General features: G+C 42.9%; 1 protein-coding gene across 2 annotated transcripts; it reads left to right on the top strand.

Annotated features, from left to right (window-relative positions):
- The first annotated feature begins 483 nt into the window (after nt 1–483).
- On the top strand, nt 484–15648 carry trmt1 (tRNA methyltransferase 1). 2 transcript variants are annotated; one of them, XM_087841523.1, is made up of 16 exons: nt 484–652; nt 1554–1919; nt 4625–4814; nt 6325–6512; nt 6738–6853; nt 7532–7644; nt 9505–9653; nt 9925–10008; nt 10318–10387; nt 11790–11924; nt 12112–12197; nt 12815–12923; nt 13109–13185; nt 13289–13408; nt 14482–14596; nt 15379–15648. In XM_087841523.1, exons 2-16 carry the CDS (start codon nt 1567–1569, stop codon nt 15451–15453), a joined length of 1980 nt encoding a protein of 659 aa, XP_087697649.1. In that variant the 5' UTR covers nt 484–652; nt 1554–1566; the 3' UTR covers nt 15454–15648. The 2 variants fall into 2 exon arrangements, with proteins under 2 accessions (XP_087697649.1, XP_087697650.1); XM_087841524.1 differs by lacking the exon at nt 484–652 and adding an exon at nt 741–835.
- The last annotated feature ends 279 nt before the right edge of the window (nt 15649–15927 follow it).

The following is a 15927-nucleotide window of genomic DNA, read 5'->3' on the forward strand; positions in this document are numbered from 1 at the left end:
GCATTGTCATCTGCAAGAAAATGGCAAGAGCAGCACAAATGCAAGCTTTTAATTGTCTCATCATTGTCACACAATAACGACCTACATTTCATTAACCGCTCCTGTACAACGCGTACAGCCGCTCGGCACTGACCCGAGCTGACCTTATTCTCTCTAAGGCAGTTTTTTATCTCCTCACATCATAGGTCTGAGTTAATCCATAGGCTATGTTTAGCCTTTTCATCAGAATGCATCACTAACTTCGGGCACGGTGAGATTAAATTAGATTATTCATGATGTGTTTTCTAGTTTCCTCGCATGTTCACTGCGGGGGAAAGTAGGCCACTTTGCGCAGCGGCAGAGCGATAGACCCTCTCTCTCATGTGTCCTCACGTTACACTGTTTCCCTTACATTACACGGCTGTAGGCGGAGGTTAGGGGAGGGGGCGGGGAGCAAGCCTTTTTAGCGCTCTCTTTTCTGCCCGCGCGGGCCTCCGTAGAGTCGCTCGCGTCAAACATGGCAGCTTCCATGTGTTAACGTGAGAGCGAACCGCAAGCGGTGTGTAACAGAGAGTAAACAGCTAGCACAGGGGTGCCCGTTGCTTTGGAAACAAAATAATAAAACTTCCGAGAAAACAGGAGAGCCAGTGTCCACGCAAAGGAGGTGACACGGGTAAAAGCACTTAACCTTTTCTTATTTAGCCTAGCTAGTCAACATGCTAATTAGTTTGCGGCGATAACGTATGTTGTCTGCAGAAACGTTACCGTAGTAACATCCGTTTCTGCTCCGTTTCAACAGAGCAGAGATTTACTCACTGTTATTTTATTGAACGACTGAACTGTAGAAGCTACAAAGGTGAGTTAAAAGTACATTTTAGAGGATATTTCATATTCAAGTGCTGAAGGAGTCTTAATCCATCAGTGACTGGGCGAACCTGTACTCGGCAGCAGCTGTGTAAGCCATTTAAAAAGTTAAAACTTCTTTGGGGACTCAAAGGATACCATTAACGTTTTGATGGGCACGATAAACCAGTGTGCTAACATGCATATGAATGTGTTCATTCACACTCCAGTGAAAGGAAAGGCTCGGGTATGTGGCTTTTTGTCACATCACAAATGAAATATGAGTTTCTAAGTTCGGTCAGAAAACCTATTTACCGTTTAAAGCTTTTCTAAGAACACTAAGAAAATTGCACCTCTCACTTTCATTTATTTTTGTTAATCAAAAAAGTGATTAACAGCTGCTTAGCTGCTCATTCAAAGAAATCAGCTAGAGATCATCTGGTTAATGGCAGAACACCCATTGATTCTTCAAAAGCATGAACTCCAGACGAGTCAAGCTCTACTGATGTGGTATTGTCATGGTTGTAGTGTGTGCTGTCTCACACAAAATCACCCATATTTTTTTGAGATCTGATGACTGCCAAGGCTGTAGTGTACCATTAAGAATTGCATGTAACGGCTCTTTATTGAAGGTGTGCGTGATTCAAGTCTGTATTGAGGAAACTGTGAGGTTGTTCTTTTTTTACGCCAATATATTACTTAAGACATTTTAAATGTGTGTTTCCTTGCAGCCGTTGTGGCTTTATGCTGGTGCGGACAGCCCGGCTGTTCCCCTTCATCATCTCCCATCACCTGCATCCCTCTCGCACACATTCAGCCGGACAGGGATTTCGGTGGAGTGCAGCTGCTGCTAGCAGGGGAGTGAGATTCATGGAAACTGAAGTTCCTGCCTCTAACCCTCCAGCTGCATCTGCTGAAGATTCAGCAGATGGCACGGGCCAGTCCGCCACTAGCTCTACAGGTGACCAGGAGAAGATGCCTTCTGTGGGACTGTTACCAGGAGAGACAGTGGTTAAAGAGGGAAAGGCAGCCATCTTGTTCCCCAGTGCCAATGAGGTGTTTTATAACCCAGTGCAGGAGTTCAACAGAGATTTAACGTGAGTATGAACTTCGCCTTTATTGCCACTTGCAAATTATCCACAACTGTCTCCATGTTAAAAGAAAAACTGATTTCAGGTGGAACAGTAACAGTCAGAGTGTGATTTAGATAAAATAAGGTGTCTAAATCCAGGGTTTTCCAGGCTCATTGAGATGTGATATAAGCATGTTTTGACTATGTCATTGACACTTTATGAAACATAGTGTGTATATTAAAGAGAGACAAGGCCCCTACTTGTTGGGTCTATATGTCAGAGAGTTGGACAAGCTAAACTCTGTAGGTATGTAATTAAGACTGATTTTTGTAGCTCTGATTAAATCTAATAATAATAATGGATTGGATTTATATAGCGCTTTTCAAGGCACCCAAAGCCCTTTACAATGCCACTATTCATTCACTCTCGCATTCACACACTGGTGGAGGCAAGCTACGGTTGTAGCCACAGCTGCCCTGGGGCAGCCTGACAGAAGCGAGGCTGCCATATCGCGCCATCGGCCCCTCTGGCCAACACCAGTAGGCAGTAGGGTAAAGTGTCTTGCCCAAGGACACAACGACCAGGACAGAGAGCCCGGGGATCAAACCGGCGATCTTCTGGTTACAGATGCGCTTCCCAACCCCCTGAGCTGCGGTCGCCCCTAGAATGCAGCTCTGTACCTACTCCTGTAACCTGTGCGGTAGCCTTAAGTATACCCTCCTAACATTGACACTAAAGTGACTCAATGAACTGTGACATGTGCGTTTAGTAGGAATATGTGGTGTAAATAGAGCGTTTTGTTTAGCACAAGGATATTACTTCTGTAAAACAAATTACAGCAGGTGGTAATTGTGTCTAGCATGGCCATTATACTAATAAAATAGCTTGTATTCCCCAAACATATGCACTGTGAACATATGCAGTTTCTTTATTTTCATGGCTCACATGATCCATGCATTGACTCTGTCCTGAAGTCTCACTTCTTCCTGTGTTTCTGTTATAGTAACTAGTGTTTAATTAATTATCCAGAGCAACACAGACACAAACCAGTATACTATCCCAAGTGCAAAAAGTTGGGACCCTGTGTAAAATGTAAATAAAAACACATTGCAGTGCATAAACTGAGACATTTTATTAAATTATTTGCTCATTTTGAATTTTATGGCAATTGCACGTCTTAAACGTTGGGCTGTGGGGAATAAAAGGCTGGAAAAGTAAGTGATACTATAAAGCAGGGGTGTCGAACTCCAGGCCTTGAGGGCCGGTGTCCTGCAGGTTTTAGATCTCACTCTGGGTCAACACACCTGAATCAAGTGATCAGTTCATTTTCAGCCTCTGGAGAACTTCAAGACATGTTGAGGAGGTAATTTAGCCATTTAAATCACCTGTGTTGGATCAAGGACACATCTAAAACCTGCAGGACACCGGCCCTCGAGGCCTGGAGTTCGACACCTGTGCTATAAAGGATCACTCGGACAAACATTTTTCAACTAATTAGGTTATTTGGCAACAGGTCAGTAACATGATGGAGAATCAATAAAGCATCTTAGAGAGACAGTTTGTCAGAAATAAAGTTGGCCACAGGTTCACCAATCTGAGAAAAATCAAAATCCAAAAAATCTGTAAAATTACAGAAATCTCTGTGCGGACTGGACAAGGCCATAAATCATTATTGGATGCCCTCAGGCAGCACTGCATTAGAAACAGGCATGTTTCTTTTATGGAAACCACTGCGTGGGGTCAGGAAGACTTCCAGAAATCAGCGTCAGCGGGCTATCTACTGGCGGTTAAATCATGGGATGAACATGCTCCCAAAACGCTGCCGTTTTAGGGGCCAAAGCAAATGGGCTGAGCCAAAGTGTAAAACTGTTCATAATGTGCAATTCTGTTTGGGAAAACGTGAACGCTGCATCATTTAACATGGTAGTAGAAGAGTCCCTGTGCTGAAGTGGCCTGCCTCGGGGCAGGATTTCACTTTCATCAGACGGTGACGTCGCTGTGGCTTCATCCATCCTTTATGTACAGTAATAATCTGTGCTTTTCCTGTCATTTCATTAACAAAAGTGTGTTAATTAATAGAAAAAAGTCACAAAAACCCCTGAAATGCTGGTGACTTTCCCTGGTCAGGGAGAAGATTGTTAAAAATCGCTTCTGCAGTGGCCTCAAAAGTATTTGCAATGTTAAACAATCAACAAACTTCCTGAGCTTTGTTGACCTTTCTTTTTTACAGGATGAATTTTTAAGAACTTGCCATTAAAAAACAAAAAAAAAATACCATACCATAACGTATATTTTTTACTACTGGCCACATAGAGGCACAATCAAGACCTGCTCTTTGTTCTCAAGAAACCATCTAGATTCATTAAATTTGTCTTTTTGCAAGGTAGTTTTGAGAGACGAACACTTCAGAGCAACACTCAAGACTGAAAGCCTAAAACCTTCAGCAGGACACGGCTGCTCTCTTTACATAGAAAACTCATCACTCAGTTGCAGTTTGACAACCTTGTTTGAGCATCTTTGGAAAGATCCAAAACTACAAGAAACTACAGGATTTGTGATTTTTTTTTTTTTCTCAAATTTTCTTATTGGTCTTTCATCCGTGTGGACACATCTCCCATGTCACAGGAGATGTGTCTGAAGTCCTGAGAGTTACTGCTCTGCCTGGACTCCGTTCTCATTTTTCTCTCACGTGTGCGTTTATAAGTAAACATTCCCTTTCTTCTTTCCAGATGTGCTGTGATCACAGAGTTTGCGAGAGAGCTGCTGGCTCAGCGAGGGGTGAAGGTGGTGGTGCCAGGCGAACAGGAGAGGGTGGTGGTCTCTCTGTCAGAGGAGACAAACGAGGCCGAGGCACAGACGGAGGAGAAAAACGGATCAGAGGAGCCAGCTGTAAAGGCAGCTGCGGGGGAGAAATGTGAGGTATGTAAGAGTGATTTATTTATGTATTTTTTAGTGCAGTTGCACACCAACAGGCTTTTATTGCTATGTATGAATACAAATGCAGGATTTTAATGGTACGTGTATCCAGCTTCTAGTTTAGAAGATTTTGTTCATGCTTACGATCCAGAACCTGATTTATTCACGTGTGGAAGTTAAATTAAATACCATCTGAAAACATTTGGCTCCAATAAAATGACCTGTTGACCTGTAACATCACTCCTCACACAGGAAATGACATTAAAGACTTTAGGATGATAATGAACATGAACAAGGCAGAACAAGTGGTGTACTTGTATTTCTATGTGAATGGTTCTGTATCTAAAAGCCAGGTATTATTACTGCCCAGAGGGACCTCCCATGCTAAAATCATATGCACTGGTTCCAGTGGAAAATCCTTCATAAAGGCCAATTTCACACTTTGGGGGCCACAAGTGGTTGAGAGGCAATTGGATCATTTTCAAGAAACTTCAAAACATGTCATGAAGTTGAAATAATCTCATTAGTGTCATTAGACTGAAGGTTTTTGTCTTTGTTTTGTTAATTAGAACAGTTGCTGTTGATCCCAGCTTTCCCTGAATACAGCTCTCACATTTTTTAATTAGTTTCAGTTTCACTTTGAGTTGATTAATTCTCAATAAGGAAGGAAAAACCTGAGAGCAGCGACCAGCTTCAAAATGAAAATGTTTTTTTGAGGGAATATGTACACAGAGGGAGCAACGTTTTCACATTTTCTGTTCCAGCAGTTGTGAATCGACCTGGGAAAAATAAAGAGTTGTTCCACATAAGTAAACATAAAATCCTCCTCAGCACTGTTTCTGTGTCTTCCAGTCAGAGTCGATGATCAATCATGAGCTCGGTGAAGAATGTTGTTGTTAAAGAGTTGGATTCTTTTTTTTTATTGTTATTATCGAGTTATTGGAGACCAAAATGAAGCGAAATGAGAGTAAATGTAGTTGTAACTGTAAACTTGCTCTATTTTTTAGCATTCTTATAGAAGTGTATTGTGAGGTGAGACACAGATATTGGATGAGAAGCCCTGGCTAACAGTCTCCACTCTAATTCATCCCGAAGGTGTTCTGTCGAGTTGAGGTCAGGATTCTGTGAAAGCCAGTCAAGTTATTCCACACCAAACTCGCTCATCTATGTCTTTATGGATTTTGCTTTGTGCACTGATGTGCAGTCATGCTGGAACAGGAAGGGGCCATCCCCAAACTGTTCCCACAAATTTGCTTGTTTTTATACACCTGTGGCCATGGAAGTGATAGGAACCCCTGAATTATATCAGAGACTACTACACCATATATCTGGAAGATGTGGTGTATATTCAAAAATGTAAAGCAACTCTTTGATTAAAGAGCTCGTAATTTTTGGTCAGCAATGTGTAATTTTCGTTTTCAGGACTTGTTTCTGTTGCTGCCAAGAGGCCAAAAAGTGCGTGTGTGTGTCTTTGTGGAACGTTAAGTGTGTTTCCCCAAACTTTTTGTGTCAGCGTGGTCTGCGTGTCCTGGAGGGCCTAGCAGCATCTGGTTTGCGCTCGGTGCGTTTTGCTCTGGAGGTCCCAGGCCTGCAGAGCGTCACTGCCAACGACTTCTCTGCTAAGGCGGCGGCTCTGATCGCCAGGAATGCCCAGTACAACGGAGTGAGCCACCTGCTCCAGGCCAGCTGCAGAGATGCCAGGTATGACTAGTCAGCATGTTCTGCTGCTTTACTTCCCACTTTGATCAGCTCCACTGTTCAGTACCATCTTCTTTCCCCCCATACTTTTCTTGTTTCATTGTTCTTCACTTTTTACCTTTGACCTCCCGTTCACATTTCTCATGAGCATCTTTTTTTGTTGCTTTCATCCAAATTTACCATTTAAAATAGATAAATAAAAATTTCTCTCCCGGGTTTTAAACACAGCATGCTGATGTATGACATGCGAGCGAAGAAGGATCGCTATGACGTCATTGATCTGGATCCCTACGGTAGCCCGGCCTCTTTCCTGGATGCTGCCGTTCAGTCTGTCAGTGAAGGAGGTGGGTAGTTCACCGTAGCAGCTCCTCTAGGTTTCATCACTTTCAGGGATGTGGAAAGTTTCAGATCACTGTTGTAACCGCAAGTATTTAACTAGTGCAGAGGCTGCTGACACATGCATGTATGCAGTCTTTTAGAAAGCCAACAGCATGGTGCATGTGTGTGATAGACTAAATGTTAACTGGCTGAAAGTTTCAATTAAATGTGATTTTTATAGGAACAAATCACAACAACAGCCACCTCTAGGTGCTTTATATTCTAAAGTAAAGATCGTACATTTAGGAGCTCGGTCAAGTGCTCCTTGCCAGCGTAATGGCCTGTTGTATGTAACCCAATACTGGAGGTAGAAGCTGACACCACACGGAGCTGTTTTCAACACTGCGTTTCATCTGAATTCAGATTACTTTTCAAAATTCAGCATAAAATCAATTTGGCAGCTGATCAGAAGTGGGCGAGAGATTGTTAGCGAAATAATTCTTGTTTGGTTTGATCCACTTTAAGTGTCAAAATCACAAAGCAAAGAATAGTGTGTGTGTGTCTCTCTTTTTGTATATATGTATGATGTCTAATCTACACAGTTAAGCCGCCACTGCAGGTTTATAAATTCCATTCTTTTAGATTTCGATTTCGATTTCTCATCTTCTCGTCTTCTCCCCCCCCCCCCCCCCCCCGTCTCTCAGGTCTTTTATGTATAACCTGTACAGACATGGCGGTGATGGCAGGAAACAGTGGAGAGACTTGCTACAGCAAATACGGTTCAGTCTCCATCAAAGCCAAATATTGTCATGAAATGGTGAGGGCACGGAGTATACACACACACAAACAAACACACACACACTCTCCACGCTCACTCTCAGAAATGTGAAAGTGACACATTGCAGTACATGTACAGTCATGTTTGCATTAGTGTGTAAGCATGCAGAATGTATCTGAGTGAGACGGTGACGCTGTAAGCAATCGTACGTTCAATTTAGCCAAGTGAGTTTTCGTGACGTCAAAAACAAATGATATTTTATTCTCGTTGCGATCGTCTGAGGTTATAATCCTTCAGTGTGTACACTTTGGGAAAAGAAATAGCAAAGCAATGATTGGCTACCTCCAGAAGTTCCTCTTCTTGTGGATCATCTCCAGCTCCTCTATTTTGGACCGCAGATGGTGACTCTACTTTCTGTTCAACCTGAAGGCATCAGGCCTGCACTTGCTTCAGGTACAGCCGTCACCAGCTGCAGTCAAAGATGCTGGAGTCAGAGGATGAGAGACTCAGAAGTGACTGTTTTATTGTTTGTAATTAGAAAACTCCCTGAAAAGCCTTCAGTTGATCCAGAATGATGCAGCGAGAGTACTGACAGGGACCAGAAAGGAAGAGCATATTTCTCCTATTTTGGCTTCTCTTCACTGGCTCCCTGTTGAATCCAGGACATAAAAGATCTTTAATAATCATCCCCCATCTTATCTTAAAACTTTCCTTTTTGATAAGGGATAAAGTTAGGGTTGGATCAGGTGACCCCGAATCCTCCCTTATATATGCAGCAATAGGCCTTGGCTGCTCGGGGCTTCCCCTGATCCACTGGGTGTTTCTTCTAAACTCATTATGTGTTTAATTATTAGTAATTGATTAATCTTTGGATCACGTTCACACTATGCCTTTGTCTCGTCTCCCCTCATCCCAACGGGTCACAGCAGATGGCCCCGCCCCTCCCTGAGCCTGGCTCTGCTGGAGGTTTCTTCCTGTTAAAAGGGAGTTTTTCTTTCCCACCATCGCTAAGTGCTTTCTCATGTTTTGTCAGATTTGTGAGTTTTCTCTGTATTATTGTAGGGTCTTTACCTTTATAATATAAGGAGACTGTTGTTGTGATTTGGCACTATATAAATAAAAATGAATTGGATTGAAATTAAATATTAGCAAAATAACAAAATATATGCAGAAAATACAGAAAAAAGTAAAAGACACGTAAAATATCTCTATATACCACACAATTTTATATGTTTGAAAAGCAGAAGGATAAATTTTACACTTATTTGATGAGTGAAAGTCACGACTGTTACCTGCCTGTAGGGAAACATGAGACAGGAAAACCTGTAGGTGGCTTTTTAAAATAAGGGTGAAGAGCTTATTGAGTCATCTAAGTCAAACATGCAGCTGTCTCAGTGGGATCCAGATGGATAACAATAAATTACACAGTATACTTGGGCAACCATCCAAAGAGTCGTCATGTAGGCAACGCCGTTCGTGTTGAATATTTTCTTTGGCAGAAATACAAGAAAAGAGCAACTGGTGAATGTGTTTGCACCACAGCCAGAACATGTGTGGTGTTCTCATGAAGGTCTTTTCTTCTTTTTCCCACCTTCTCATGTGCTCTCATGATCTGATTTCATGCTGCATATAGCACAAGTAGTTTTCCACACAGTAGTAGAATTCACACTTTCTCTAGCTGTGAGTGGCAGTAATGGAACATAAATGCAAGGATCATTAAAAAAAGCTCATAAATCTATTTGATCTGATGAAAAAGAAACCCCTCTGCAGCCGAATAAAACTTCTTATCCAACATAATTTCCTCACATCCCTGTAAACGGATCCGAGATGTTTTCCAGATTTTCACAGCAAGAGAAAAAAAGTGCTGAATACATGCCTCTCTCCATCTTTGAACTCCAGGCTCTGCGCATCATCCTGCACAGTTTGGACCAGAGGGCAGGAGTGTACCAGCGATACATCCAGCCCCTGCTGTCCGTCAGCGTCGACTTCTACATTCGAGTCTTCGTCCGCGTCTTCACAGGACAGGCTACAGTCAAAAACTCAGCCAGGTGCTCGCTCACACACACACGCATGCACTGTCTGCTAACAAAGGCTGATCTATCCTGTGTGATGAAAGATGAATGATCCTGAAACTGGGTCACTGCAGGAACAAATGCACAAAGTAACAGCAGCAGGGGGATTTGTGAGGGTAAAAGTAAAGTGCTAATAGAATAATAGAAATCTGGGTACGTGACACTAAAAGATGATATTGTGACTGATGTGCTCAGTATTGAAACACAAAACGACACTGCAGTTGAGTCCTGTCTCTCTTTGTTGCAGTAAGCAGGCGCTGGTGTACAACTGTGTCGGCTGCGGGGCTTTCCACTTGCAGAGAATGGGCAGGAGAACGAGCAACGGAAAACAGTGAGACACTAAACACGCTGCTGCTTCTAATGAGGTTCTGTGTGTGATGGTTCAGTCGAGGTGCGCTCATCAGCGAACTGGCGGCTTGAAATAAAGTCCTCAGTTTATGGTGTTTCTGTAAAATAACATTCTTTTTGGATGTAAAAATCTTAGGTTGAACTCAATCAAAAGGTTGAGTTCAAGGAGCCGTGGATGGACACGTTTGGCTAAATGCTTTACTATTAAATGTGAGGTTTGCTGTTCAGAGAACCCCTCTGTGTTACTTGATGATCACTGCGTGCGGTAAAGTCGATGTCTGTTTGATTTCAGCATGAAGTATTCTGCTGCCACCGGGCCACCGGTTGGACCAGAGTGTGAGCACTGCGGACAGAGACATCAGGTGATGCACAAACACGTCACGTCATTCGCTCTGGGTTACAGTTTTTGTTTTGGTGGTTATGGCAGAAATGTCCCACTTCTCAAGCATATGATCACTGATACATTCACAGTACTTGGCTGGGCCTCCTCCTTACCACATATTACTGTATGGAGGCGATCAGCTTTTGGCCCTGCTGAGGTGTTACTGAAGCCCAGGTTGCTTTGACAGCTGCCTTCAGCTTGTCGGGTGGATCTTCCTCTTGAAAATACTTCACAGATTCTGTGTGGGGTTTACGCTAATCGAGCACAGTAATAACATGGTTGGCAAACCATTTGGTACTAGTTTTGGCACTGTGGGGAGGTGCTAAGTGCTGCTGGGAAGTGAAATTAGCATTTCTATAAAATGTGTTAGCAGATGGAATAATGAAGTACTCTAAAATTGCCTTCATTGACTTTGCAGCACAAGTTATCAGAGTGTGGAAACTGTGGATTCACTTGAAAAACATCAGAATGTCGAGTGTAGTGCTGGTTCATGCACCAATCACATCAGCTGATCTTATGTTTGTAATACAGAGCACAGTTTTGAAGCTGTTTTGTCCCACCTAAAGTTTGTGGGCATCTGTAAGTTGCCTAGCAACCCAACTCCACCTGTTGTGCTGTGTCCAGTCAAATCAGTGTGGTTGTGTTGTCATTTATGGCTGCTCTGTTCTCTCACCTGGGTTTCCACATGACCGGTCCCAGAACAGCACCAAGTGGCCACATAAATGACTGCTGATGGAACAAAACAGTCTGACTGTAGAGGTTCTGGCTGAAATGTGATTCTATTGTATTTGGGAACAAATGTAAAGGTAGCTGACTTTTTTCCCCATTAAAGTTTTGTTAAAATGACTTTAAAGTCAAGGGTGCAGTGGCCCACTTAAAACCAGAAAAATCCCACAGGGACCTCCCAAACTTCAGTTTTCACTCTAATCTAAATACAAGAGAGAAAGATGGATTCATTGAAATTTTCATCCAAGAAACATAAACGACTCTGGCTGTTGGCTATTAGTTGCTAATGCTACCCAGTCACATGCACCGTGTTAAAGCAACACACCTGCCAAACGGCATCAACTTCAATATAATAGCAGTGAATTTAGGTTGGAGTAATGAGTAATATCACAAACTAACCACCTGCTATTACCAGCTTTAATTCACTTTTTTATTGAAATAAATAAATTAATATAAATGTATTACTGTACATACACGTAAGTTCAAGCTGACTACCTGCAGTACCCTTGCAACTCACCAGGGGTCCCCAGCACACACTTTGGGAATCACTGACTTAAATGGTTTAGATGTCCATAAACTGGCCTGCTTGTTTCTGGTTGTTACTGTGTGGGCATGCATAAAACTCCAGTTGAAGCCTCTACCTCTCCTCTTTGCAGCTGGGCGGTCCGATCTGGGCAGAGTCCATCCACGACCTGGAGTTCGTCCAGAAGGTTTTGTCTGCCGTGTCGGGGAACCCTTCCAGGTTTGGGACATCTAAACGCATTGAGGGCGTGCTGAGCATGGTGACTGAGGTACTCATTCCCTTTCTTATATATGCTCTCACTGCTGGAACAGGTGCTATTTAATGGGATTGTCCCGTGGGTGTGGTTGGTGGCGTTAGCCGGCTTTTTGTTGTGTGAGATAGACTGTGATCACGTTTCAGTCGTAGTTTCCTGTCAGACTGAAGCTTCATTGCCTGTGACGTGCTCTGTGTTTCAGGAGTTGGAGGATGTGCCGCTTTATTACACCGTGGACAATCTGAGCAGCACGATACACTGCAATACTCCACCCCTGCTCCAGTTTAGGTACACACACACACACACACACACAGTTTGCATCAACTGATGGTCTGTATGCATTTCTTAAAGACTTACAACTCATGCTTTCTTAACTACAAAATTAGTTGTAGGTTGTAAGCTGCGACCACACAGGAAGTGAGCACTCGATGCATATCACTTTGAAGCAGTATGCAGCGGTTATTTCACCCGCAGTCATTTTTGATCGTGTTGTTGTCGAGTGTTGTTCACGCGCTCTCTGACAGACGATGAACTCGGCTGCTGCACCAAAGCCCTGGATCAAATTAATAAGAATATTTTGATTATTTTAAACTGTCAATCATACAAAGCTCCAGTATAATCCTTAAATAAAAAATATAGAGTTGGAAATGAGCATAGCTGCCCCCGCTTTAAAGCTCTCATCCATTTATATCTAACACTGAGTCTGTGGCACCTTGTTGTTTAGGTTATTCTCCTGCTGTGCATGTGTGAATGTCCACATTTGTTTGTTTTCAGTGATTCCAGGAGGAAAAAAATATCTTACCCGTGGCTTTCCGTTTGTCTGTCTGTAGGGAAAACCTTCCTCCTCTCACATTTGTCACAAACTGAATCATCAGAGCATCCTTCCTCTATCTCACTCTTTTCAGGTCTGCTCTCCTCCATGCTGGCCACAGGGTCTCCCTCTCTCACGCCTGTAAAAACGCCATCAAAACAGACGCTCCTCCTGCAGCCATCTGGGACATCATGCGATGCTGGGTAAACTTTACAGGAGAAAAAGAAAAGCTATTTTTAGTCATCCTGAACACAGCCACACGCTGTTGTTGCTTAAACATTTCCATGTCCACCTGGAAATGTCGACACTAAATAAAAAATGAACATGCTTATTCAGAATCGTGTAACACATTTAAAGTCACACATGCACGTTTGATGATCTGCTGCAGGAGAAAATTAACCCTGTAAAGAGGGAGAAATTATCTCCGACCAGCCCCGCATTCAAGATCCTCTCCACTGAGCCCAGGTGAGCCACTTTGAACCATCAGGAGCACATTTACCGCTTTAAAAGATTTCACTGTCTCTGAAAAATGCACAGCCTTAACCTGCAGATCTTTGTGTGTTTGTAGCTTTGAGGCCTGTTTCACTGTAAGGGAGGACGCCAACCCTCAGTCCCGTAAGCGCCACCTGACCCGGTTCCAGGAGAATCCTCAGGCCTTCTGGGGACCCAAAGCTCGCGCCAAAGCTGGGTAACCATAACAACAAGTTTGTTCGTTTTTTTTAATAGTCCAGAGGTCACAAGTGTCACATGCTGATGTTTCCAAAGCAGCTAAAATGTGTGTCAGTTGAATCAAGAAGTACGGTGGCCTTGAGTGGTCAAACACACTGCAACTTCAGAAAAAACACAACAGAAATACGAGGGCAATCCCAAAACTAAGATCTCCAAAGCAGTGGTAACGTAGAGAAACTGTTCATACGGCTGTTTGCCACACTGTTGTGATTGGTGCTTCCTCCACTCCCGAACAAGCATGCGCAGCTTCGCTGGGACGCTCCATCTTGGCTTGGCAGCCCTATGAAAATGGAGCTCTTGCTGAACGCTTCCACCAAGTGCGTGCAGTGCACAACTGTGTTTTGGGACTGAAAGGGGGTATTGTTGGTTGACTTTCTGCCACAATAAATGCTGACAGGTACTGTGAAACACTGAAAAAAAAACTCAGAAGGGCAATTCAGAACCAGAGAAGAGGAATGCTGAGCAAGGGCGTAAGCATTCTCCACGACGACGACGCGTCTGCACATTGCTCGCCAAATTGTCACTCTCCAGCAAAACTTTGGTTGGAACTTCACCCACCCATCCTACAATCCGGACTTGGCACCCAGTGACTCCCACCTGTTGCTAAAGTTGAAAGAATATTTGTCCAGAAGGTGATTCTGTGGCAGCAGCAAGCGGGTACGACATGGGCATTGTAAAACTGCCACAGCGTCTACAAAAATGCAGGGAGTGAAATGGTGATTATGTAGAAAAATAAATAATTCTTTAACCTTTAAAATGATGTAAATATTTCTAAAACGATAGGTGACCTTACTTTTGAGATTGCCCTCGTAGGAAAAAAACCCCAAACCTTAAATACCCCGAATTAGTTTAATTAGTTACTTAAAGTAGTCCTGAGTTTCTCTTTGGAGAGGAAAAAAAAAGCGGTGTTCATGTTCTTCCACTGTTCTTTGTTTCTTGCACATGTTGCTCCTTCTATCATCTCCACTTATTTATTTTTTTATTCTCTTTTCTCTGGTTTCCTGTTAATCTTTCTCCTCATTTGTTCCACAGTGGTGGAATCTCTGCTGACCTGCAAGACAAGAGGAAAAAGTTCCAGAACAAGAGAAAGAACCAGATCACAGACTCTTCTCAGCTCAAGACTTTCCCCTGCAAGAAGTTCAAACAGGTCAGATTTACTAAACACGACCTAAATACACCTTTTTTTTTAACATTAAAAACTCTTAAATAGCGCTTTTACCTGCATCCCACTAAACTGAAGGTGAAGATGGTGACTAGCTGGTGAACATAGCATAACATTTTAGTGATGACTTGGTGGAGACCAAAATGATGCTGTTCTTGTGGCTGCTGGGCATTTAAAGCTAAGAGGCCATCTTTGCAAAAGGCTGCCCACCCCAGGCATGCTCAGAGGGGTTTTCTCTGTAGTGCTGTAGGATCTTTACCTTGACATATAAAATGTCATGAGGTGACCGTTGTTTAAAATAAAAAAAATCATAAATAAATTATTTTCTCACAAACTAGGAGTACGTGAAAAGGGTTTTTGCCTGTTTAACATTTAGAACTATGTTTGTGCACAGCACAGTAAAATCGTTACTGTTGCAGCAGCTGACGGAGTCGCTGCAGGTGAGGATCGCTTCAGCAAGTCGGGTTCTTTATCATACTGTTGGCACACACAAGTCCCTCTGAATTAAAGGCAGGCAATTACCTAAATACTAATTAGTCCCGTAAAGTCTCGATGTCCTGGGCGGAAAATGAAACGGCAGACTCGTGCTGACGAATTAGTCTTCTCCATAGGTTGCTTTGGCAGGTCGCCACACACTGCTGGTTTCCTGCCAGAGAAGCTGCGCGCTGCCTCGGCAGCCACAGCCAAAACATACTGCTGGCTGTTCAGACGTTACTACATCAGAATCCAACAGCTTTTATGAGTATTTCTTTATTTTTGTCTTTCAGGGAACATGTACCCACGGAGACGAGTGCTGCTACTTCCATGACTCGGAGCAGACAAATGAACAGAAAACAGAGTGATGACTCTATATTTTTCCTTTATTTTAAAATAATCTTATTTGTGGAATTTGAATGGATGTTTGAATGTTGCACAGCAGACTGTTTTGGCTTTTAAAAGTTACTGTACATAACATTTCCATGATTTAGTTCTATGCCAGAGGGTTTTTTCTTTTTGACTGTCAGCCTGTGTTCACACCAATAAAGTCATTGCTGTGAGCCTGTTTTTGATATTCATAAATAACATCAGGTGGACGATTATAATCTGACACACCTTTGTCACTCAAAAGGTCAAATCGTTATGAAAAGCACCTCTTTGTTTAGGTTGTTGTTTAGCACCTCAGCAGCCATTTAGCTTCTCACACTAAAAGGGGAAAAAACCCCATCAAAAAACCCTTTTTGATCATCCGAGGCTTCACATCGCTGCATGGTTGAAGACACGCTGGAGACAGCAGGCACAGATGACTGTCACTGACAAAGGTCTGTAGCAGCAACAGC

Source organism: Neolamprologus brichardi, chromosome 6 (assembly GCF_056152115.1).
Source record: "Neolamprologus brichardi isolate AB-2024 chromosome 6, ASM5615211v1, whole genome shotgun sequence".
NCBI lineage: Eukaryota > Metazoa > Chordata > Actinopteri > Cichliformes > Cichlidae > Neolamprologus > Neolamprologus brichardi.

Bases quoted from the DNA above. Each gene is read 5' to 3' on its own strand.
- trmt1 (XM_087841523.1), top strand. From the start codon at position 1,567: ATGCTGGTGCGGACAGCCCGGCTGTTCCCCTTCATCATCTCCCATCAC. The intron at 10,009-10,317 runs GTGAGACACTAA...GTTTGATTTCAG, and splicing joins AGAACGAGCAACGGAAAACA to CATGAAGTATTCTGCTGCCA. The intron at 13,186-13,288 runs GTGAGCCACTTT...GTGTGTTTGTAG, and splicing joins ATCCTCTCCACTGAGCCCAG to CTTTGAGGCCTGTTTCACTG.